The 25,729-nt window shown below is 41.2% G+C and overlaps 1 protein-coding gene across 1 annotated transcript in view; it reads left to right on the top strand.

Annotated features, from left to right (window-relative positions):
* LOC126282518 (cathepsin O-like) overlaps positions 1-25,174 on the top strand; it is a 90,261-nt gene extending 65,087 nt beyond the window's left edge. The window contains exons 5-7 of the mRNA XM_049982180.1: positions 8,752-8,796; positions 20,342-20,610; positions 20,784-25,174. Of these exons, the coding sequence (XP_049838137.1) occupies positions 8,752-8,796; positions 20,342-20,610; positions 20,784-20,821 (352 nt within the window). The 3' untranslated portion in view covers positions 20,822-25,174. The remainder of the gene's footprint in view (positions 1-8,751; positions 8,797-20,341; positions 20,611-20,783) is intronic.
* Positions 25,175-25,729: the final 555 nt, after the last annotated feature.

Here is a 25,729-nt window from a genome sequence, read left to right as displayed (position 1 = left end):
AACACAAAAAATTTTCCAGGCTTGTACACCATCTGAAATCTGTCAATAAGAAGATATTACTCTTCTTCTTGACAGATCTGCTGGTCTGACCTTTCTCATTTTGTCACGCTACATATCTGCAGAATAAGTAGCAAAATGAAGATACTTTGAGATGGCTTCGAATCTCCTAAAAGGCATGGTTTTACCGACAATAGAAGTCGGTATTATTTTTCTCTTCACCCAGTTATCTTGTACAGATCATTTCTTTCTTTTGGACATAAGTAGGCAGAGTGCAAAGTGGGCCTTCATCTCTTCTACTGTCACAGGAAACCAATGTGCTTTGCCAATCCTTCTTTGCTCTGCATGTTTCAGCTGCAAATAAATTTATTTCCTTGGCCACTGACTGCCAAACTATGGCGTCAAAAAACTGTAGAGTTACAAGCAATTCTGAAAGGTTTTGGCCTAGGGATCTGCAAATAATAATGTCTACCTTGCCTTCACTGCTGCTCTTGGTAATGTAATTGCTTCTCAATTGTCGAGGGAAAAATCATCTTTGTCAGCACAACCGCTGTTGTCACTCACTTCTGATTCTGTGCTTTCACTTACTTCTGTGTTTTCATTGTTTTCAGGATCTATTTCTCCATCAATCTCTCACAAATCATTTCTTCAAGAAATCAAGATATTCTTTCGGCTTGGATTTCGTACGGATCAGGCCAAGAGGCACTACTGAATGTATAAAAAAAGTGTCAACTTTGCACTCTAATATTTCGCTGCAATTGAACATTTCCAGCAGATTTAAAGGTGCTATCTTTTAACAAGCAGCCTGAACTAAAAATATAGCTGACAGTAATGCAGTACATGCCTAAGCACTGTACAACAAGGTGACTGCACAGTGGCGGCTGTACCTGTCTCTGTACATACAATGATGGGTAAATCCGTCAATGTACACTAACAGGTTAATCGCAATCAGTCACACTCTATTAAAACAATAAACATAGTACCTGTTCCAAAATCTGCTAAATCCATGGACAGTGCTGAATAACAATGGCTAAAGTAAGGCATCAGAAAAGCAAGCTGCCATTCTTTGCACCGCTTTCAAATTTTATCAAGATCTGACTAAATACTGTGTCTCATCAGTAATACATAATCTGATGATTGGTATTGAAGCCTCATTCAACCAATCCCAAGTGTGATGACCCAAAATCACCATGCAGTGAAGCTGGTCAGCATATTATGTGCAGTACCTAAAGCAACAAGATACATAGTTCATGAATAGTTGGCAGACTTACCATAAAAATTTTAATATTCATAATAAATACAGGGTGTTTCACATTTGAGGTAAATGCTCTCTTGCTTGATAATAATACTGCAGCTGGTTATCACGACCTGTGCATAATGGAGAGGTAGATACTAAAAATCCCTTTTTTTACCTTTTGGTAATACACATGCATTTGTAGTGTATGCAAACTTTTAGATCAATAATGTTTCATTTCTGAAAATCCTCAAGATTTAGATCAAGAGTGTCTACTTGACATGAAAAGATGAGTATAGTTAGCAATTAGTGAAACATGGATTATTGTACAGATATTTTCCCACCAAACTATTACTCTCAAGTGAGGTGGCGCAGTGGTTAGCACACTGGACTTACATTCAGTAGGACGACAGTTCAAACCCACTTCCTACCTTCCTGATTTAGGTTTTCCATGATTTCCCCAAGTCACTTCAGGCAAATGCTGGGCACGGCCAATTTCCTTCCCCATCCTTCCCTAATCTGATGGGACTGATGATCTCGCTGTGGGTCCCCTTCCCCAAGTCAACCAACCATTATTTCTGATTGGTATGTGGAAAATTTATTGCAACTTTTTTCAGAAAACTAACAGCTAATGAACAGACCTCTATTTATTTAATACAAGTCAGCGATACAGCACACATCACCAATGAGTATGCTGACACAAACTGTCCTAATGAGTCATGAGCATGTTGTTTTAAACTGTGAGCAACTGCAGCCAAATTTCTGCATTTTAAATGAAATGATTTGAACTGGCTGTAATATACTTTCCATTAAGTCATGACAAATTTTGTGTCAATTGAATATGCATCCTCAGATTCATAGTGCAAAGGTAACTGCCGTAGAGTCACTCACCGTCATTCGTGTCAAGTTTTAAACCAAGAGCATGCTAAACCATGTACTACCATAGTTAAAATGAAGGAGATAGTAGAACCATGCCTTGAGCAGGAAGGTTGCTTAGCAGCAGCAGGCAACCCTTCTGATGATACTGAAGAAACACATTTCTACGTGCTACGTTGCTTTATAAACTACATTTTCACCTTGCACCAGAGTTTACATGTGAATTTTATATGTACAGGTAGGGTAACTTTGAATGGCTGTACCTCGGAAATGGCTACAGATATCAAGGAAAGTTTCAAGGTTGTTAAAGTTCAGGATCTTAGAACTATATTAGAAAGATTTCAGCCATTTGACTACATAAGCCTCTTAAGGTGCATTGTAGACCACATCAATGCAAAAAGAACCAACTGAATTGCTCCACTTGGCTAAGCTGGAGGAAGTGTAATATTCAAACTTTGACCCTTTATTGCAGGATAGTTATAGTAAGACGATCCTTCTTTTTGGATACAAATGCTCCCCTAGCCCAAGGGCTGTGCAAAATACTTGACCCTACTTTCCCAACAGAAATGTATAAAAATACTTTGGCACTATTTTTCTTCTGTAATGTGAATCCCCTAAGTGCCATATTGCAAAATAAAGTGAATTATATGGAATTATTAACTAGTGGGTTATTTATTGCTGTGTTTCAAATGGTTCAGAAAAATCTTATTGAACTTCACTTCACTTCACTTCACTTCACTTCACTTCACTTCACTTCAACAATCATGATGTGCACTTTGTTTGAAATTCTTATGAGAATGGCTTTAGAAGCAACCTGGAGACTGTGAAATGGTCAAATCATTGACCTATCTCTTAGGAGAAGTGAAGCTCAAATCCTTGTCCACCCAGGCACATTTAAAATATCTGCAGTTTTCTTAAATCACTCTTAATAATGTCAGTGTACCTCTAAACTTTGTTCTTCCTTCCTTCGTGGAGGTTAACTTGATTGAGTTTGATACAGGAGATGAACATTGTCAAACACTGTACAAAAATTTTCCATCTTTCCCAAAGTAATTCAAATTATATATGGTGCTTAGAATGTATGAAAATAGTGTACTTAGTATTTTGGGGAAATAATTATGCCATTACAAAACTGTGAATGATTCAAGGAACTGCATGAGATAAGTTCATTCAGTTGTGGAGCTATTTTTTCTTCTTCTCTTCCCTCAGTTTTAAAGACTATTTTCATTCAGTAACCATGAGATACTGTAGTCCAGACATTGGGAAGACTTTCTTCTCCTACAGTGATGCGGAAGATATACTGTGTGTGTGTGTGTGTGTGTGTGTGTGTGTGTGTGTGTGTGTGTGTGTGTGTGTGTATGTGTGTGTGTCAGTCAGGAAATTTGCCATGTTGACTAGCAGGAACATCAGATATAGGAGCTAACTCATAAAATTCATTGCTATTATCCTGTTCTGCTTCAATCTTTCATCTTGCTGAAGCAGTACCAGCAGTTGATGGGAGCAAGCTGGACACTTGGAAGTCAGCATCATATGTCTTCTCACTTTGAAAGTGAAATGTACTAATTTTCACTGGTTAGATTATTTGATATAGCCCCCAAATGAAAGAAATTTCTTTACATATAATTATCAGTATTACATGTTTTTTTTTGGTATGATATGTACATGCTACATATTAACATGGTTGTGATGTATTTGATTATGAGAAGATTGCTTCTGATTTATCTGCTTGTGAATGTTACAGATAATCTAACTGTTGTTGTTGTGGTCTTCAGTCCTGAGACTGGTTTATGCAGCTCTCCATGCTACTCTGTCCTGTGCAAGCTTCTTCATCTCCCAGTACCCACTGCAACCTACATCCTTCTGAATCTGCTTGGTGTATTCATCTCTTGGTCTCCCTCTACGATTTTTACCCTCCACGCTGCCCTCCAATGCTAAATTTGTGATACCTTGATTCCTCAAAACATGTCCTACCAACCGATCCCTTCTTCTAGTCAAGTTGTGCCACAAACTTCTCTTCTCCCCAATCCTATTCAATACCTCCTCATTAGTCATGTGATCTATCCACCTTATCTTCAGCATTCTTCTGTAACACCACATATTGAAAGCTTCTATTCTCTTATTGTCCAAACTAGTTATCGTCCATGTTTCACTTCCATACATGGCTACACTCCGTACAAATACTTTAAGAAACTACTTCCTGATACATAAATCTATACTCGATGTTAACAAATTTCTCTTCTTCAGAAACGCTTTCCTTGCCATTGCCAGTCTACATTTTATATCCTCTCTACTTCGACCATCATCAGTTATTTTGCTCCGCAAATAGCAAAACTCCTTTACTACTTTAAGTGTCGCATTTCCTAATCTAATTCCCTCAGCATCACCTGATTTAATTTGACTACATTCCATTATCCACGTTTTGCTTTTGTTGATGTTCATCTTATATCCTCCTCTGAAGGCACTGTCCATTCCGTTCAACTTCACTTCCAGGTCCTTTGCTGTCTCTGACAGAATTACAATGTCATCGGCGAACCTCAAAGTTTTTACTTCTTCTCCATGAATTTTAAAACCTACTCCGAATTTTTCTTTTGTTCCCTTCACTGCTTGCTCAATATACAGATTGAATAACATCGGGGAGAGGCTACAACCCTGTCTCACACCTTTCCCAACCACTGCTTCCCTTTCATGCCCCTTGACTCTTATGACTGCCATCTGGTTTCTGTACAAATTGTAAATAGCCTTTCGCTCCCTGTACTTTACCCCTGCCCAGGAGTAGGTTTAATAATGAATAGGAAAATAGGAATGCGGGTAAGCTACTACAAACAGCATAGTGAACGCATTATTGTGGTCAAAATAGATACGAAGCCTACACCTACTACAGTAGTACAAGTTTATATGCCAACTAGCTCTGCAGATGATGAAGAAATTGAAGAAATGTACGATGAAATAAAAGAAATTATTCAGTTAGTGAAGGGAGACGAAAATTTAATAGTAATGGGTGACTGGAATTCGAGTGTAGGAAAAGGGAGAGAAGGAAACATAGTAGGTGAATATGGATTGGGGCTAAGAAATGAAAGAGGAAGCCGCCTAGTAGAATTTTGCACAGAGCACAACTTAATCATAGCTAACACTTGGTTTAAGAATCATGAAAGAAGGTTGTATACGTGGAAGAACCCTGGAGATACTAAAAGGTATCAGATAGATTATATAATGGTAAGACAGAGATTTAGGAACCAGGTTTTAAGTTGTAAGACATTTCCAGGCGCAGATGTGGACTCTGACCACAATCTATTGGTTATGACCTGTAGATTAAAACTGAAGAAACTGCAAAAATGTGGGAAATTAAGGAGATGGGACCTGGATAAACTGAAAGAATCAGAGGTTGTACAGAGTTTCAGGGAGAGCATAAGGGAACAGTTGACAGGAATGGGGGAAAGAAACACAGTAGAAGAAGAATGGGTAGCTCTGAGGGATGTAGTAGTGAAGGCAGCAGAGGATAAAGTAGGTACAAAGACGAGGGCTGCTAGAAATCCTTGGGTGACAGAAGAAATATTGAATTTAATTGATGAAAGGAGAAAATATAAAAATGCAGTAAATGAAGCAGGCAAAAAGGAATACAAACGTCTCAAAAATGAGATCGACAGGAAGTGCAAAATGGCTAAACAGGGATGGCTAGAGGACAAATGTAAGGATGTAGAAGCTTATCTCACTAGGGGTAAGATAGATACTGCCTACAGGAAAATTAGAGAGACCTTTGGAGAGAAGAGAACCATGTGTATGAATATCAAGAGCTCAGATGGCAGCCCAGTTCTAAGCAAAGAAGGGAAGGCAGAAAGGTGGAAGGAGTATATAGAAGGTTTATACAAGGGTGATGTACTTGAGGACAATATTATGGAAGTGGAAGAGGATGTAGATGAAGACGAAATGGGAGATACCATACTGCGTGAAGAGTTTGACAGAGCACTGAAAGACCTGAGTCGAAACAAGGCCCCCGGAGTAGACAACATTCCATTAGAACTACTGACGGTCTTGGGACAACCAGTCCTGACAAAACTCTACCAGCTGGTGAGCAAGATGTATGAGACAGGCGAAATACCCTCAGACTTCAAGAAGAATATAATAATTCCAATCCCAAAGAAAGCAGGTGCTGACAGATGTGAAAATTACCGAACTATCAGTTTAATAAGTCACAGCTGCAAAATACTAACGCGAATTCTATACAGACGAATGGAAAAACTGGTAGATGCGGACCTCGGGGAGGATCAGTTTGGATTCCGTAGAAATGTTGGAACACGTGAGGCAATACTGACCTTACGACTTATCTTAGAAGTAAGATTAAGAAAAGGGAAACCTACGTTTCTAGCATTTGTAGACTTAGAGAAAGCTTTTGATAATGTTGACTGGAATACTCTTTTTCAAATTCTAAAGGTGGCAGGGGTAAAATACAGGGAGCGAAAGGCTATTTATAATTTGTACAGAAACCAGATGGCAGTCATAAGAGTCGAGGGGCATGAAAGGGAAGCAGTGGTTGGGAAAGGAGTGAGACAGGGCTGTAGCCTCTCCCCGATGTTATTCAATCTGTATATTGAGCAAGCAGTAAAGGAAACAAAAGAAAAATTTGGAGTAGGTATTAAAATTCATGGAGACGAAGTAAAAACTTTGAGGTTCGCCGATGACATTGTAATTCTGTCAGAGACGGCAAAGGACTTGGAAGAGCAGTTGAACGGAATGGAGGGTGTCTTGAAAGCAGGATATAAGATGAACATTAACAAAAGCAAAACGAGGATAATGGAATGTAGTCAAATTAAATCGGGTGATGCTGAGGGAATTAGATTAGGAAATGAGACACTTAAAGTAGTAAAGGAGTTTTGCTATTTAGGAAGTAAAATAACTGATGATGGTCGAAGTAGAGAGGATATAAAATGTAGACTGGCAATGGCAAGGAAAGCGTTTCTGAAGAAGAGAAATTTGTTAACATCGAATATAGATTTATGTATCAGGAAGTCGTTTCTGAAAGTATTTGTTTGGAGTGTAGCCATGTATGGAAGTGAAACATGGACGATAACTAGTTTGGACAAGAAGAGAATAGAAGCTTTCGAAATGTGGTGCTACAGAAGAATACTGAAGATAAGGTGGATAGAGCACGTAACTAATGGGGAGGTATTGAATAGGATTGGGGAGAAGAGAAGTCTGTGGCACAACTTGACTAGAAGAAGGGATCGGTTGGTAGGACATGTTTTGAGGCATCAAGGGATCACAAATTTAGCATTGGAGGGCAGCGTGGAGGGTAAAAATCGTAGAGGGAGACCGAGAGATGAGTACACTAAGCAGACTCAGAAAGATGTAGGTTGCAGTAGGTACTGGGAGATGAAGCAGCTTGCACAGGATAGAGTAGCATGGAGAGCTGCATCAAACCAGTCTCAGGACTGAAGACAACAACAACAACACCTTCATAATTTGAAAGAGAGTATTCCAGTCAACATTGTCAATTTCTTCATCACCTGCAGAGCTAGTTGCCATATAAACTTGTACTACTGTAGTAGGTGTGGGCTTCGTGTCTATCTTGGCCACAACAATGCATTCACTATGCTGTTTGTAGTAGCTTACCCACACTCCTATTTTTTTTATTCATTATTAAACGTACTCCTGCATTACCCCTATTTGATTTTGTATTTATAACCCTGTATTCACCTGACCAAAAGTCTTGTTCCTCCTGCCACCGAACTTCACTAATTCCCACTATATCTAACTTTAACCTATCCATTTCCCTTTTTAAATTTTTCTAACGTACATGCCCGATTAAGGGACCTGACATTCCACGCTCCGATCCGTAGAATGCCAGTCTTCTTTCTCCTGATAATGACGTCCTCCTGAGTAGTCCCCGCCCGGAGATCCGAATGGGGGACTATTTTACCTCCGGAATATTTTACCCAAGAGAACGCCATCATCATTTAATCATACAGTAAAGCTGCATGTCCTGGGGAAAAATTACGGCTGTAGTTTCCCCTTGCTTTCAGCCGTTCGCAGTACCAGCACAGCAAGGCCGTTTTGGTTATTTTTACAAGGCCAGATCAGTCAATCATCCAGACTGTTGCCCCTGCAACTACTGAAAAGGCTGCTGCCCCTCTTCAGGAACCACATGTTTGTCTGGCCTCTCAACAGATACCCCTCCGTTGTGGTTGCACCTACGGTACGGCCATATGTATCGCTGAAGCACGCAAGCCTCCCCACCAACGGCAAGGTCCATGGTTCATGGGGCGGGGGGTAATCTAACTATAAAATGAATACAAGGCTTATTTTTGTTTGTCAGTATTGTTAACAAAACTCTAGAAGAATGTTTAATGTGCATAGAGTACATCAGCTACGTAAATATTGTGCCTTCGTATTGTAAATTTATATTCAGTTAGCAGTTCTCTGTTTTAGATTCTATTAAGCTATGACAGTGATAATATTTTTAGTTGAATGTCTGCATGAAAATGATTGAACAATGTGTTAGTGCACAATTTAAAGGTTCATTGTGTGTGTGTGTTGGGGGGGGGGGGGGGGTTGGTTGGTTTGTTCTGAAACATGTTGATATTATAGTAATATGACTAGCAGAATTCGAGCATTATATGTAGAATTATGCACCATTCTTCACTTTACAGGTCTGGTAATGGTGTCCATATTGCCCCAAATTTCACATGTGACTAGTAAGTACAATTTTCTCTTATTATATAATAACCAACATATCAGGACAACAATTTATTATTATTATTATTATTATTATTATTGTTATCATCATTATCATTTGTCTGCCAAATTGTTGTGGTATTAGCAATGAGAAATTATGTAATAAACTAAGATGGAGGCTTTAAGTTAGATGTACAAGCCACTTATCAATTCATTGTGGTTTTGAAAGCCATGAGATGTGTTTGTCTAGAATGCTGAGCAAATGGATATGTCACACATGCAAGCAGAAGCTTTGGGAAAGAAACATGCGAGAAGAGACAGGGGTGGTGTCATAAGTCAAAAGTGTCTGTAATTAGTAGTACATTTCCATCAACACCTTACATTTAGCTAGAATCCAGACAGGAAATACTCAGTTTTAATATAAAGTCCTTGTTTTTCTTGCCTGAGTAACTTGTCAAAACAGAGCAAAATTTTGACAACTCACCTGGTTGGTACCACAGAACCCTGTATTGGTTAAACTATACAGGAAAGACAGCAAGGTCAGAAATAGTCTCCCCCTAAATATGTCAGGTCCGTACTACACATCAGAGGCTGCTACTCAGTTAGCTGACTGTGTGAGGTGCACCCAAGGGTTTTTTACATAAGGCAATTCTCCATCCAATCCATATAATGATAGCAGTAGGAAATGCACAAGCATCAGTGTAAAATTGAAAGAAATGCCTTCCACAGGTGAGAGTATTAAAATCCTAATGGTAACTCTGCCAAAGCATTTGCAACAAAGTGCTAGAGTTTGAAGCTTTCATGAAAAGCAGTGAAGCACACATAATACTATGTACCTGAAACCTGGAGAAGCAAATGGGAAATGGAGGTGGTTTATTTGTCACAGCAGACAAGAAACTCAAATTCTCAGAGATAGAAAGTGAAGCTGTGTGTGAGATTGTTTGGGAAAGACTCAGTATCATGGATCCTTCTGTCACCCACTAGACTCATCTCCTGATGTAACCAAAAACTTAGAGAAAACCTCAGTTTGCTTGTACATAAGTTCCCCAATCATACTGTAATCATTGGTGCAGACCTTAATTATCCAACAATTAACTTGGAAAATTACATTTTTGTTAGCGGGGGGTGCCATAAGACATCCCGTGAAACATTACTAAATACCTTCTCTGAAAATTACCTAGAACAGATCGTTAGGAACCCCACTCATGATGGAAATATTTTGGATCTGATGGCAACAAATAGACCTGAAGCCTTTGGGGATGTCCACAGTGAAACTGGTATCAGTGACCAAGATGTGTTTGTGGCAACAGTGATTACCAAAGCACAAAGAACAACTAAACAACTAAAACAAGCAGAAAGATATACATGTTCAGTAAGCTATATAAAAAATCAGTAGTGTTGTATCTCATTGAGGAACTTGAAACTTTCAGCATAGGGCAGGAGCATGTAAAGGAGCTCTGTCTTAAGTTTAGAAGAATAGTTGACCGTGATCCGGATAGATATGTATTCAGTGGAACACTTCATAATGGGAGGGAACCTCCATGGTGTACAGTCACTGTAAAGAAACTTCTGAAGAAACAGATTAATGAATAATAGGTGCAAAACAAAGCAAAGAGCTATAGACAAAGAGATGCTTAATGAAACACATTTGGCTGACAAGAGCAAAGCATGATGCCTTCAGTGACTACCATAGCAGAATATTGCAAATGACATTTCACAAAATCCAAAGAAATTCTGGTCATATGTAAAGGCTGTTAGTGGCACTAAAGTTTGTGTCCAGTCCCTAGTGAATGAAATAGGAACTGAAATTAAGGGTAGCAAAGCAAAAACTGAAATGTTTAACTCCATTTTCAAATGTTCCTTTACAAAAGAAAACCCAGGATAATTGCCCCAATTTAATCCTCGTACCACTGAAAGGATGAATGAAATAAGTATTAGTGTCAGTGGTGTTGAGAGACAGTTGAAATAGTTAAAATTGAACAAAGCTCCAGTGCCCAATGAAGTTCCGTCAGATTCTATACTGAATTTGCAGCTGAGTTAGCCCCTCTTCTAACTATAATCTATTGTAGATCGCTCAAACAAAAAAAAAAGTGCCCAGTTCTTGGAACTGGCATGGATCGTGTACGTCTACTTCTCTCACATGGCATACTGAAAACTTTGGATCAGTGCAACCAGGTTGATGCAGTTTCCTGATTTCTGAAAAGCATTTGACTCAGTATCAGACCTATGCTTATTGTCAAAAGTATGATCATATGGGATATCAAGTAAAATTTGTGAGTGGATTGAGGACTTTTTGGTAGGGAGGGTACAGCATGTTATCTGGGATGGAGTGTCATCAGCAGTTGTAGAAGTAACTTTGGGTGTGCCCCAGGGAAATGTGTTGGGACCCTTGCTGTTCATTTCGTATATTAATGACCTTGCAGTCAATATTATTGCCTTTAAATATGTCTGCTTGTGTCTGTGTATATATGGATGGATGTGTGTGTGTGTGTGTGTGTGTGTGTGTGTGTGCGTGCGTGCGTGCGTGCGTGCGTGCGTGCGTGCGTGCGTGCGTGCGTGCGTGCGCGCGCGCGCACGAGTATATACCTATCCTTTTTTCCCCCTAAGGTAAGTCTTTCCGCTCCCGGGATTGGAATAACTCCTTACCCTCTCCCTTAAAACCCACATCCTTTCATCTTTCCTTTTCCTTCCCTCTTTCCTGACGAAGCAGCCGCCTTTTGCGAAAGCTCGAAATTCTGTGTGTGTGTTTGTGTGTTTTATTCATTGTGCCTATCTACCGGCACTTTCCCGCTTGGTAAGTCTTGGAATCTTTGTTTTTAATAAATATTGTCATATTTTGATAAGATTTCATCGTGCTGCAGAAATTGGCAACTTCCTCTAAATGTTCAGAAATGTGAAATTTTGCACTTCACAAAATGCAAAAACATATTATCCTATGGCTGTAATATCAATGAGTCACTGTTGGAATTGGCAAACTTATACAAATACCTAGACCCACTGTCCGGGGGGGGGGGGGGGGGGGGGGGGTTAGAATGGGCCCAAGGTAGTCCTGCCTGTCGTAAGAGGTGACTAACAAGAGTCTCACACGTTTCGGCCTTTGTGATGGTCCCCTGTAGGGTTTGACCTCCATTTTTCAAAATTTTTCCGAAGATTGAGCCAATTGGCGAAGGGTGCCTTACATGGTGCATTGTGTCCATCGAGCATCGAGATATTTAGCCCACTTTCTTGTTGTTGCATTGCAGTCCCACCCATTCTCCATCTCTTGGGCAAGGACACTTTCCTGGGTACGTTTTCCACCATGCACTATGCAGCTTCACTTTCTGTGCCGACGATGACCATCGACTTCTTTGTACCTCTTATCCAGCACGATAACCAGTCCGTTGTGGTGGGGCCGCTATTTACTCTGTTGGTTGTAGCCCACTGAGAACACAGGAATCCCTCTGCTGATGCCTGTGCCACTAACTACCTGTGTATGCCAAGGAGTAGATGCCCGTCACCCTGGTGTAATGGGACTCGCAGCAATGGCCATTCTGCCAGGTGGCCTTTGCTGTGGCTGAGTGGCACCCGTTGGGAGGACCCCTAGTCGGAGTGGGTGGCATCAGGGTGGATGGCACATCATGAAGTGTAGTGTGTCATCTCTTGCTGGTGGTCTGCTGCCAGCAGTCTCTAAGGGAGCAAAGTCTAACTTCAATGCTAAGAAATATTACCCCAAGTCATTCTCCTCCCTGGCCACACTGTGGGAGGAACGCCAGGCTAAGGATGGCAGTGAAGCTTATTCGTCCCGGTACCTGGTATGTACGAGAGTTGATGTGGAATCTTTCATGTCCATGAAGCCTCAGTTTTTTGTGGAGCATTTGGAGGACAAGTTTGGGGAGGTGGAGGGCTTGTCCAAAATGCGCTCTGGGTCATTTTTGATAGAAACAGCATCCTCTGCCCAGTCACAGGCATTACTCGCTTGTGGCAGGTTGGGGGATGTTTCTGTTACCATTGCATCTCGTGAGAGCTGAAATATGGTCCAGGGTATTATATTCCACAGGGACCTTCTGTTGCAGTCTGATGATGAGCTGCATGCCATTTTAGAGTGACGAGGTGCTCATTTCACCGGCGCGTCCTTCAGGGTCTGAGGAATAACCAGGTTGCCACCAGTGCCTTCATCTTGACCTTCAAGGGTGACATATCACCCGAGAAGGTCAAGGTGATGGTCTACCGCTATGATGTCAAGCCATATATCCCTCCCCTGATGCGGAGCTTTAAGTACTATAAGTTCAGCCATATGGCTTCCTGCTGTACTTCCAGCTCCACCTGTCGAGATTGTGGACACTCATTACATCCCCATACTCCATGCACCCCGCCTCCCATCTGTGTCAACTGCAGAGAGCATCATTCACCTTGCTCGCCAGTCTGCAGGATTTAACAGAAAGAGAGGAAAATCATGTAATATAAGACACTTGACCGTCTGACCTACAGTGAGGCTAAGAGGAAATTTGAGCGCCTACATCCTGTGGCTGCCGCTATGAGAACAATTCTCGCCCAATCAGTTCCTCGAATTCCTGTCACCTCTCATAACTGGGAGACTACACCTGCCCCCCTGATGGTGGGAGGCACTTCCCTCCCTGTTGCTCCCGCACCACCTACTACAGGTGCAACAACCCCCCTCCCCCTCCCCCACCATTGTTGATTTGTCCCCACTTCTGAGTCAGAGAAGCACAAGTCTTCTTCAGCTCCTCTTGCTAGATAGGGGTCCCTTGGGTCACTCCCTTCCCAGGTTTCTGCATGTGGGAAAGATGACACCTGCCAGCAGCTGAAGAGCCCAAAAGCAGGTGGTCGTAGGGCTTCACACTCATCCTCAGTCCTGGAGATTGATTCAGTGAAGTCCTCCCAGCCAGAGAAACCCAAGGAACAGTGCGAAAAACCGAAAAAGAAGACCCCCAAGAACAAGGAACTTGTAGTGGTACCCACACCACCACTACCTACAAGCTCTGCATCTGAGGATGAGATGGAGATTCTGGCATCCGCTGAGGGCCAGGATCTCGCGGGACCCTCAAACACAATGGACATAGACTGCTCAGGCAAAGAGTCGGTGGCAGCAGGTGACCTTGAGGCGTAAACTGTCTCATGATGATGTCATCCTCCAGCGGAATTGCAGCAGTTTTTTCCACCGCATGGCTGAGCTATGGCAACTGTTAAGCTTTACATCTGCTTTCTGCATTGCCCTTCAGGAAAAACTTGTTTCCGGCAATGCAGATCCCTGCTCTCCGTGGCTGTAAGGGATATTACAGGAACCTTAGCGACCATAATACAGTGTCAGGTGCAGTTTGAATTTATGTCCTAAAGTCAGTGTGTAGTGAACCTGTGCCTCTTCAAACCCCTCTTGAAGCTGTGTCTGTCAGCATATGGACGATGCAGGAAATAACTGCCTGCAATGTATATTTTACTCCAGATGGTGCAGTACCCCTGAATGTATTAGCTGCACTGATTGATCAACTCCCTAAACCTTTCCTACTTCTGGGATATTTTAACGCCCGTAATCTATTGTGGGGTGACACTGTGCTTACTGGCCGAGGAAAAGGTGAGATTTTACTGTCTCAGTTCGACCTCTGCCTCTTAAATACTGGGGTCACCACACATTTCATTGTGACTCGAGGTAGTTACTCAGCGATTGATTTATCAATTTGCAGCCCAGGACTTGTCCCATCTGTCCACTGGAGAGCGTATGTCGACTTGTGTGGTAGTGACCACTTCCCCATATTCCTGTCACTGCCCTGCCGTCAGGCCCACAGACGCCTGCCAGAGGGGCTTTAAACAAGCCGGACTGGGAAACTTTCGCCTCTGATGTCACTGTTGACTCTGCCCCACATGGTAACATTGATGTGATGGTTGAGCAGATGACTACCACAGTCGTTTCTGTGGCAGAAAATGCGATCCCTCACTCTTTAGGGTGCCCCTGATGGAAGACATGCCCTTGGTGGTTGCCGGAAGTCACTGAGGCAATTACAGAGTGTCGACAAGCTCTACAGGACATAAGTGACACCCTTTCCTAGAGCATCTGATAGCCTTTAAGTGGCTCCATGCCATGTATGGCAGCTTATGAAACAATGGAAACAGTTGTGTTGGGAGAGGTAGGTGTTGACCATTGGGTGCCATACATCACCTTCCCAAATCTGGACAAAGATCAAACATCTTTTTGGATACCAGACCCCTACAGGTGTCCCTGGCGTTACCATCAATGGCATGATATGTACCGATGCAAACACAATTGCCGTGCACTTGGCTGATCACTATGCTCGAGCCTCTGTGTCGGAGAACTCCCCCCAAACCTTTCACAGCCATAGACAGTGGATGGAAAGGAAAGTCCTCTTGTTCACTACACGCTACAGTGAACCCTATAACACCCCATTTACAGAGTGGGAGCTCCTCAGCGCACTTGCACATTGTCCCGACTCAGCTCCTGGGCCAGACCGATCCACAGTCAGATGATTAAACATCTGTGGTCTGACTAAAAGCGCCATCTCTTCGTTGTCTTCATCCAGATGTGGTGCGATGGTGTCTTTCCGTTGCAATGTTGGGAGAGCACCATCGTTCCAGTGCTCAAACCCAGCAAAAACCGTTCTGTCAGCCTCACCAATGTTCTTTGTAAGCTGCTGGATTGTATGGTGTGTTGGCTGTTAGGTTGGGTCCTGGAGTCATGTGGCCTACTGGCTCCACGTCAGGGCAGCTTCCGCCAGGGTCGCACTACCACTGATAATCTTGTGTCCCTCGAGTCTGCCATCCGAACAGCCTTTTCTAGATGCCAACACCTTGTTGCCATCTTTTTTGATCTACTCAAAGCATATGACACACATTCATAGTTCTCCTGAGCATCTGAACTACCGCCTCCTTTTTCCACCTACGGCTGTTCATTTCTCGCATTGGCAGCCCGGGTCAGGGTTAAAGATTGCAGTTCGCATGCAATGCCTTCTGTCCGAACTGGAGTCCTTCCCTTTACCACCTCCCATCCAGGTCCATCCGCATACATCTAGGCTGCAGATTCGTGTGGACCTTTCACATGACCCTAAGGACTCAGTTACTCCTGCTGCTCTCCGCTGTCACTTCCTCTTGATTCTTGATATGTTCTGGGCCTCTGAAGTGGTTTACACTGGCGACTCATGGTCATGGTGGCTTCGCCTACATCCACAGAGGCCATTTTGAGCAGCATTCCTTGCCCGATGGCTGCAGTGTATTCACTGCAGAGCTGGTGGCCATCTCTCGTGCACTTCAGTATATCCGTTCATATCCTGGGGAATCATTTCTTCTGTGTACTGACTTCTTGACCAGCCTACAAGCTATCGACCAGTGCTACCCTCGCCATCCTTTTGTAGCATCCATCCAGTAGTTCATCTATGCCTTGGAATGGTTCCGTCATTCACTGGTGTTTATGCGGAGCGCAGGACACATCGGCATCCGAGCCAATGAACTTGCTGACAGGCTGGCCAAACAGGCTATGTGGAAACTGCTTCTGGAGATGGGCACCTCTGAACCTGACGTGCGTTCTGACTTATGCCGTAGGGTTTTTTGGCTTTGGGAGATGGAATGGCATAACAGTATACACAACAAACTGTCATTAATGAGACTACGAATGTGTGGACGTCTTCCGTGCTTGCCCCTCACGTGGAATCAGTTGTCCTCTGCAGGCTCTGCATTTGCCACTCTTGGGCAACCCCGCAGTTACCTCTTGCGCCATGAAGACCCGCCTGAGTGTTGGTGTGGTTTCCGGTTGACAGTGGCCCATATTCTGGTGCACTGTCCCACTTTGACTGCCCAGCAACAAAATCTTGGGTTATCAGACTAGTTGTCGCTAATTTTATCTGACAACGGCTCTTCGGCTGATTTAGTTTTACGTTTTATTCGCGAGGGTGGGTTTTATCATTTGATCTAAGTTTTAGCACATGTCCTTTGCCCCTCTGTGTCCTCCACCCTAGTGCTTGTAGTGCTTCTTCATCCCGTTTCTTTTGTTTATATGGTTTTCTTGACCCATTTTGTCCATTTACATGTTTGTTGCCCTTCATCGTTCTTGTGATTTTTCCTTTCATTCTGTTTTGAGTTGTCAGTCTCATTTGTTTTATTCTTACACTTGTGGCATTGTTTTATTCGGAACAAGGGACTGATGACCTCGTAGTTTGGTCCCTTTACCCCTCTTTTAATCCAACCAACCAACCAATACCTAGATGTAACATTTCATAGGGATATGGTATGGAGTGATTACATAGCCTCAGTTGTGGTTAAAGCAGGTTGTAGACTTCGGTTAATTGGTAGAATATTGGGGAAGTGCAATCAGTCTATAAAGAAGACTGCTTACAAATCACTTTTTGACTGATTCTAGAATATTGATCAAGTGTGTGGGACCTGTACCAAACAGAACTAATGGGGATATTTAATATATACAGAAGGCCAGCAGGAATGGTCACTGGTTTGTTTAATTCATAGGAGAGTGACACAGAGATACTGGAAAAAAAAAGAACTGAACTGGAAGACTTGAAGATACACACAAATTATCCCGAGAAAGTCTAAAACGAACTTTCAAGAATCGGTTTTTAATGTTTACACTAGGAATATACTAAAACCCCCTATGTATCACTCACATTGGGATCTTGAGGGTAAGATTAGAATAATTTCTGCGATTAGAATAATTTCTGCACACACAGAGGCATTCAATCAGTCGTTCTTCCTGCGCTCCATACGTGAATGGAACTGGAAAAAATCCTTATAACTAGTACAGTGGGACGTACCCTCTGCCATGCACCTCACGGTGATTTCCAGAGTGTAGATGTAGATGAAGAAATACACTCATATCCTGCAGAAAAGCCCATCATGGATGGCAGACAGCTAAAATGCAGAGCAAAATAATTACTTAAGAGACAACTAATTGATTTATTGAAATACACTCATGGAAATTGAAATAAGAACACCGTGAATTCATTGTCCCAGGAAGGGGTAACTTTATTGTCACATTCCTGGGGTCAGATACATCACATGATCACACTGACAGAACCACAGGCACATAGACACAGGCAACAGAGCATGCACAATGTTGGCACTAGTACAGTGTATATCCACCTTTCGCAGCAATGCAGGCTGCTATTCTCCCATGGAGACGATCGTAGAGATGCTGGATGTAGTCCTGTGGAACGGCTTGCCATGCCATTTCCACCTGGCGCCTCAGTTGGACCAGCGTTCGTGCTGGACGTGCAGACCGCGTGAGACGACGCTTCATCCAGTCCCAAACATGCTCAATGGGGGACAGATCCGTAGATCTTGCTGGCCAGGGTAGTTGACTTACACCTTCTAGAGCACGTTGGGTGGCACGGGATACATGCGGACGTGCATTGTCCTGTTGGAACAGCAAGTTCCCTTGCCGGTCTAGGAATGGTAGAATGATGGGTTCGATGACGGTTTGGATGTACCGTGCACTATTCAGTGTCCCCTCGACGATCACCAGAGGTGTACGGCCAGTGTAGGAGATCGCTCCCCACACCATGATGCCGGGTGTTGTCCCTGTGTGCCTCAGTCATATGCAGTCCTGATTGTGGCGCTCACCTGCACGGCGCCAAACACGCATACGACCATCATTGGCACCAAGCAGAAGCGACTCTCATCGCTGAAGACGACACGTCTCCATTCGTCCCTCCATTCACGCCTGTTGCGACACCACTGGAGGTGGGCTGCACGATGTTGGGGCGTGAGCGGAAGACGGCCTAACGGTGTGCGGGACCGTAGCCCAGCTTCATGGAGACGGTTGCGAATGGTCCTCGCCGATACCCCAGGAGCAACAGTGTCCCTAATTTGCTGGGAAGTGGCGGTGCGGTCCCCTATGGCACTGTGTAGGATCCTACGGTCTTGGCGTGCATCCGTGCGTCGCTGCGGTCCGGTCCCAGGTCGACGGGCATGTGCACCTTCCGCCGACCACTGGCGACAACATCGATGTACTGTGGAGACCTCACACCCCACGTGTTGAGCAATTCGGCGGTACGTCCACCCGGCCTCCCACATGCCCACTATACGCCCTCGCTCAAAGTCCGTCAACTGCACATACGGTTCATGTCCACGCTGTCGCGGCATGCTACCAGTGTTAAAGACTGCGATGGAGCTCCGTATGCCACGGCAAACTGGCTGACACTGACGGCAGCGGTGCACAAATGCTGCGCAGCTAGTGCCATTCGACGACCAACACCGCGGTTCCTGGTGTGTCCGCTGTGCCGTGCGTGTGATCATTGCTTCTACAGCCCTCTCGCAGTGTCCGGAGCAAGTATGGTGGGTCTGACACACCGGTGTCAATGTGTTCTTTTTTCCATTTCCAGGAGTGTAGTTAGTTTGATGAGGGAGGAACTGGGAAGAATTGGTTCAAAATTTCAGGGAGCACAGGGTCCAAGGAAGAGCAGTGAGAACAACATTGCAGCATAATGTAAATAAGCTAAGAAGGAGTAATTTGAAACATGGGAGAAAAAGTTTCCCTGTTTGTAATTTAAGGGAAGAAAAGGAGATATGGAGTGAGAAAATGGAATAAGTTTCTGGAATATGTGAACAATGGACTAGATTCTGATGACTGCCATTTTGTAATGTTCCATTGTACCCTTCTACTGTCAGTCACATTGCTAGCAATATTTGACAAGAGTGGCTCTTCCAATTATCTTCAAATTTATATTTATGTCATATGTAAGTGGTGGTAGGTACGAGTTGGTTACTACTAATTAAGAGCTTGGTAGTGGTTGTGACATAGCCGTGTTTCTATATTAATGTAAAATGATTCATCTGACATCATTCTGATAAATCATAAAAATGATCCATGGAACACAAAGCTAACTAACAAAATATTACACTTCAATATATACTTTCAAATAATTGTATGGAAATTGCAAGTTTTCTGTAACGTTTAATGGAACTTGCATACATATGTGATTACATTGTAATTACTGTGCCATGAACTGAGATTTGATAAGTCAAAAAACTTGGTGTTAAATGTCCAGAAACAGGTAATTAAACTGCAGTTCTCAGAGATAGGTGTTTCCACAGCTAGTGGAAGGGAAGTGTCAGCATACATTCGAGCCATTTAGTTAATGAAATAGTACTTCTCTTAGGATGTGATTTTACAAAAATCAGCCCTGCAGCAAGACAACTTGCTCATATAGCTTAAGACACAGCACCTTACCTTGTGTGAGAGAGTGGTTAGCAGGGTAGGATCAGGTCCATGTGGGTGATTAATGGATGTTGATTTGTTATACTATCATATCTGAGTGTCACTTCTAGGTGGTTTTCCATTCATTTAGGCAATGTGTGCTGATTCCCAATTTCCTGATCAGAAAATATAATACACAAGCAGTTAAAATACAAAAACACACAGAATGACGTTTACACATTTCACTGACAAATTGCAGAGCTTCCCTCCCTTAGGTTAACTAATGACTCTAGTGTCAGGAAGAGCACTTGATCACAAAATAAAATATAAAAGTGTATGGGTGCGGGGGATGGGTGTGGGGTTTGATTCCTTGCAGAATAATGACGTCATGTTTATAATCTGTTTATCTGTTTCAGCTTAGTTGGAAATGAAGAAGAAATTCTATTAATGCTAGCGAATCATGGGCCTGTTATTGTTGCAATTAATGCCCTAAATTGGCAGAATTACTTAGGTGGAATTATTCAGTTTCACTGTGATGGCAGTCCTGTACACATAAACCATGCCGTGCAGATAGTGGGATATGATAAATCTTCTGCTGTGCCACATTATATTCTTCGGAATTCTTGGGGGCCAGATTTTGGTGATAAAGGATATTTGTATATTGCTATTGGTGAAAATCTTTGTGGTGAGTAATTTATATCCATATAACATTAAATTGTTACCCTTCAAAGAAAAGTTTTTGGTTTTTGTATTTCATTTTGTACCTGACTATTGGACAGAATAGATATTCTGTGTATCTTTAGATACATATAAATTTAGCTCAGCATATTGCACTAAATACATTTTTCATTTTTTCAGGATTAGCAACGGAAGTTTCATCACTAGATGTATTATGAACATCCTTCTGAGATACACTTCACATTGTTCTCTTCCATGTCATAAAGGAAGAAAAAAAGGAATTTTTTAGATTTATAGAGTAAATGTGAGCTGCAAGATACTATATTTTAGACGATTTTACAGTAGGAGACAATAGCATAGTGTAGATAAATGAGGATTCTGTTTTGTTTGTTTTATGAGCAGAGCATTTAACTTTTATCTTATTGTAAAAGTGCCCTACACAGAACACATGGGCAGCATGCAATCCGTCCAGTACTTTTATGTATAACATTTAAAACCTAGGGCATCTTTTATTCCATAGAATAAGGTTGTATGACCTTTTCTTGGTGCCCGTGTTACCATGACTGGGTGAATGTGAATTGAATAATCTGTCCACTGCTGATGATAATATTTTAATTTTTTAGCATAAATTTTGAAAGAAAAGTGTAGTTAGCAACATCCAGCACAGAATTTTTTACTTGGCTTCTCGTGTGATTCAGATTTTCGTGTGCAAACACATGGAAAAGTATTCAATCCATTTTATAAGGGATTTTTTTTTTTGGCAAAATTTGATCTTGGGCGTCAGTGCGGAGAATCCTGAATGTGTTAATTGTTTTCAGTAGCACTAAATGGATAATCAGATAGTTCTGATATAACAGGGGTAATGTGCTGCCCAAAGTGCCATATAAAAGGAATATTTTAAATATCTAGTATTTTTTAAATTTTATAGCATCTAAATAAAAACATTTCTACATGTTATATTAGCAGATATTTTAAAATAATGTGCTGCATATTTTCAGACCGTAAAATGTGTTGAAAGAAGACTGTTACTTGTGTACAAGAGTCATATAACTTTTGCCTGTTGATTGTGCATATAATGTTTCTGACATATGGAAACATGGTCTATGCAGCATTGTCCGTAATCCACTTCGTTTTTAGCTGAAGTTTAGGAAATGTGATTTCATAAAACTGAAACTTTGGCATCATTTGATACCTTTTTGTGTACCATTTTTAGACAGTGGAATGACAATAAGAACAGCTTGTGTGAGGCTTTAAGTGAAGTTTCATCTGTTTGTGGATTAGAAAACTTTATTAGTTATTATTATTGCTAGAGTTTTTGTTTTTTATGGATACAGTTTGTAAATAATCTTTTTATAATATTTCAAATTCGTTTCAGTGTATTTGTTGTTACTTAGAGATCTATCATTCACTCTAAGAACTTGTTTATAATATCGAAGAAGAGACAGTACAAATACACCAGTCATTTTTATGAAGCAGGGTAGTGGGAAATAAGTATTTTTTATCTGTTGTCTGTCAAGCCATTCATACCCAACCTACTGGAACGCAAAATAAAACAATATTAGTGAAACAATATGACATTCATAATAATGGCTGATGTGTTTCTTGTATGTCTGATAGTGTAAGATTTGATGTAATATAAAACCTTCCTCATAAACATGGAACGTAGTGTTTACCTGACACTAGTTTATGTAACTCAGTGCCACCATTAGAGAGTAAATAAAAATTTATGATGTCCCCTCTCAGCAATATATTGCAAACAAGTGAGTTTGCTTGTTTCATAACAAGGTTATATTTGTACAGATTGAATAATGTGCTTTAGGTATAGTTGGTTTAAGGCCATTTGTTGTCAGTAGCAGGTGTTTTGATTGCTGAATGAACATTATTGTTATGCTTCTAACTGTGGGACACTTTTTTAGTATTACATTGTGATACTTGGCTTTCAACCAAAACGGGTGCTTTTGACAATTGTGTTGTGGCATTATCAGTCTTTCCTTTGAGTCATGTACAAATTCCAAAATTGAAGGAGTCACACAAGAGTTTTTAAGGAAATGGAAGTGTGTGAATTCATGTACAAGATAATAGAAAGTATATATTAGTGAATCTCCAAATGTGGAACACAGTGCATCTTTCACAAAATAAAAGGGTCAGGTAAATATTGTACATTTTGTTAAACGTCTTGATTGATCTTGCATGGAAACAACAATTAGAATATGTTCAGAGTCATCCTGTAACTGGGGGAGAGATTAATGTAAAGTTGTCCTCAATCAGAAGGTTGGTGGTTCAAGACTGCAGTGCTGTACTAAGCATGGTCCTCCTGAAAGCAGTGTGCCTTGCTTTCTTCAAACCTACAAAATGACTTATCCAGCCATTTTTATGGAATTTACTTAACAAGAGAGTAGATACATCACAGCCTGTTGAATTTTTTCATCCATTTTTACATGTAAAATGCCATACATTTTAATATCTCAGTTTCATTTGCTTTGTTAAATCAATTCTGGTCTGATAAAATTAGCTTGTGAACATGAAAGATTCAGAAATAGCGCAGCATGGTCAGTTTAATAAAGAGTTATAATGTGTGCTTGTATAATTCTTGTGAAAGGAATGTCATTCATAACTGTAAAAATTAAAGCCCATTGTTTTTCACTACTGTCATTAAAATAAGGAGTAGATGTTGTCTCAAAGTGTCTTGCAGTCAGATCTAGCTTGCAGTCTCTCTCTCTCTCTCTCTCTCTCTCTCTCTCTCTCTCTCTCTCTCTCTCTTTATTTCTTTCTTTCTCCAGATGTTTTCTTTCTGTGTGTGTGTCTAGTGTTCCAGGTTTGCAACATATCACATCTTTTATAATGAAAAACAGAAATCACTTCTTAAGTATCACCCATTTTTCATTATCTCCAAATGCTACTTAGCTTCTTTAATATTCTTAATTTTTGTCACTAAACTAAATCTGCTCTCTAATCACTCCAGAATGGTAAAGAAATGAGTGTTTGTGTTGTTGTGAAGTCTACAGGATAAGAAAAGTAAGATATGTGCATTTGGGTGAAGAGCATAGATACTGAAATAGTTTTTAACTGACCTGGCAGTAGCGTCAAAATACAGGGTTGTTTCAGGTATAATGCAAGCTCTCTTTCTGGTATTGTGTGGGAACCTACACTTGGTACTAGGAGAGGGGGGAGGGGGGGGAGGGAGGGACCAGGCTCAGATTTCTACATACTACCCATTTCTCAGACTTTGCAGGATGCGTATAAAGAATAGTTCCTATCACAAAAACAGGTGGTAATACTGTCATAGATCCTTGATGTTGTGTAGTCATGTACTGTCCTCCATGAAATAACCAAAGGTCTCTGGAAGAATGTTACATTGGCTTGAGGGTGTCGATGTTCGTGAATTCACTTACCCCAATAAATGCTTCACCAGAGAAAGAGATTATTTCAGGATCAGCTTCTCCATCATGGACAGACTACAGTAGCCAGTTGCATTGCTAATATCAAACAGGGATATCTGAATCAGTCAAAGCAGTACCATTACTTTCTAAATCTTCAGTTCAAGTTGTGAAAAGCTTCAGTTAAAGTTTGTGAACAGCTTTTGAGCAAATGCTGAGATGCCAGTCTGAAGTGCTGTGTTTCGCAATAGTTTTCTTGGACCTTTCGCCATGGCTGTTCTTAGCTGGTCTAGTTTTGCTAGAGCAAAGAATCGACCTGCCAAAGTGTGATGAATGGTGACGATTGAAGCCTGTCCTCTGTCCCCCCACCCCACACTCATCCCTTATTTCTTCATGCATATTACCCATTCCCAAACATAGTACCTACTTGTGCCATATGCGAAATGCACGGTACTAAAAGTGCTATCTTCCACAAGGTTAGAGGGGAATGCAGTGGACAGTAATCAATAATAGAGATAGTTAATTTCTACTTTTTCATTCAGCAAGCATTGTTCTGTAGCCATTTGTTTTATTTGGTACAAAGTTTCAACTTCTTTCTTTGACTTTAGTGATCAACTAGAACTCGAAAACAATGTAATGAACTGCCAACACTCCCACCCCATCCCCACTTCTCTTTCCCTTTTCTCTCTGCTGTTTGATTTGTAAAATGCTTTACATATAGTAGAAATGCTAATCCACAAATGCTCATGACTTTCAAAAAAATACAGTTAAACATTACCGAAATTTTTTGTGAAAAAATGGTTTTAGTGAGAACTGTACCTCCATCATTAAACATATTTAGAAATGGATTTTTTTCACAAAAAGAAAGTCACTTTCTCTGCCTTCTGCAGTGATGAGCTAGTATAACATTTTATTTTTCAGGCGGAAGAGCTCACTGAAAATGTGCAGCATTTTTGATGAGTGTCTCTCATCATACTGTGTGTCAGGTTTTTGATAACTTCATCTGGCCGAAATTAGATAAATTCATGTAGCATAACATTTTAATTTCAATATCATTTGTTAATACATATGACATTGGAATCTTGGCTGATACACGACTGCAGAACTTTTCTGAAAACTTTGTATGTGACATGAAAAATAAATATTCTTGGAAAGACTCCATTATTTTACGAGGATTGAAGAACACATTATATTGAACAGAGCATAAGGGCTATAAGCCTATCTGTCTGTTCTATTATTTTTTTGCACTTTTAATTTGTTTTTTTTAACCACCTATTTCAGAACTGGCTGAATTTTGTCCTTTACTGAAAGTTACTGATGTTCTGACAGCCTCTGTTAAAGTGTGGGTTTAAATTTCCTCTATTTTTGGAAAATGTAAAAGAAAATTTGATGGTGTGCATTTTATGACTAGCATTTCCTTCGCTGCTCTTTCTGTGCCTTACATGTTTGGGCTTAATATATGTGTGTCAGGAATTAAAAATTTTACAGTATGAGACAATTTTAGCAGACAAAAGTACAGCATTTAGGCTGCCTGGGGAGAGTGTTTATCTTTTGTTTTTATTTGTGTCGATGAGATGCCACATTCAGAGAGGAAATTTTCTCTCAGTTAGTGAAAAAGTAAGTTAAGAACAACATGACCATCAATCTTCTGACACTACTATGAACAGAATATGAAGATTTGTGAGAATTATTTTTTCTGCTAATTATGTCAATTTACAACAATTGTTTACATATGTATGCTAAAGTCCT

The sequence above is a fragment of the Schistocerca gregaria genome, chromosome 7, assembly GCF_023897955.1.
Source record: "Schistocerca gregaria isolate iqSchGreg1 chromosome 7, iqSchGreg1.2, whole genome shotgun sequence".
Lineage (NCBI taxonomy): Eukaryota > Metazoa > Arthropoda > Insecta > Orthoptera > Acrididae > Schistocerca > Schistocerca gregaria.
Note: the sequence above shows the minus strand (reverse complement) of the source record. Positions and strands in the feature narration are given on the sequence as shown.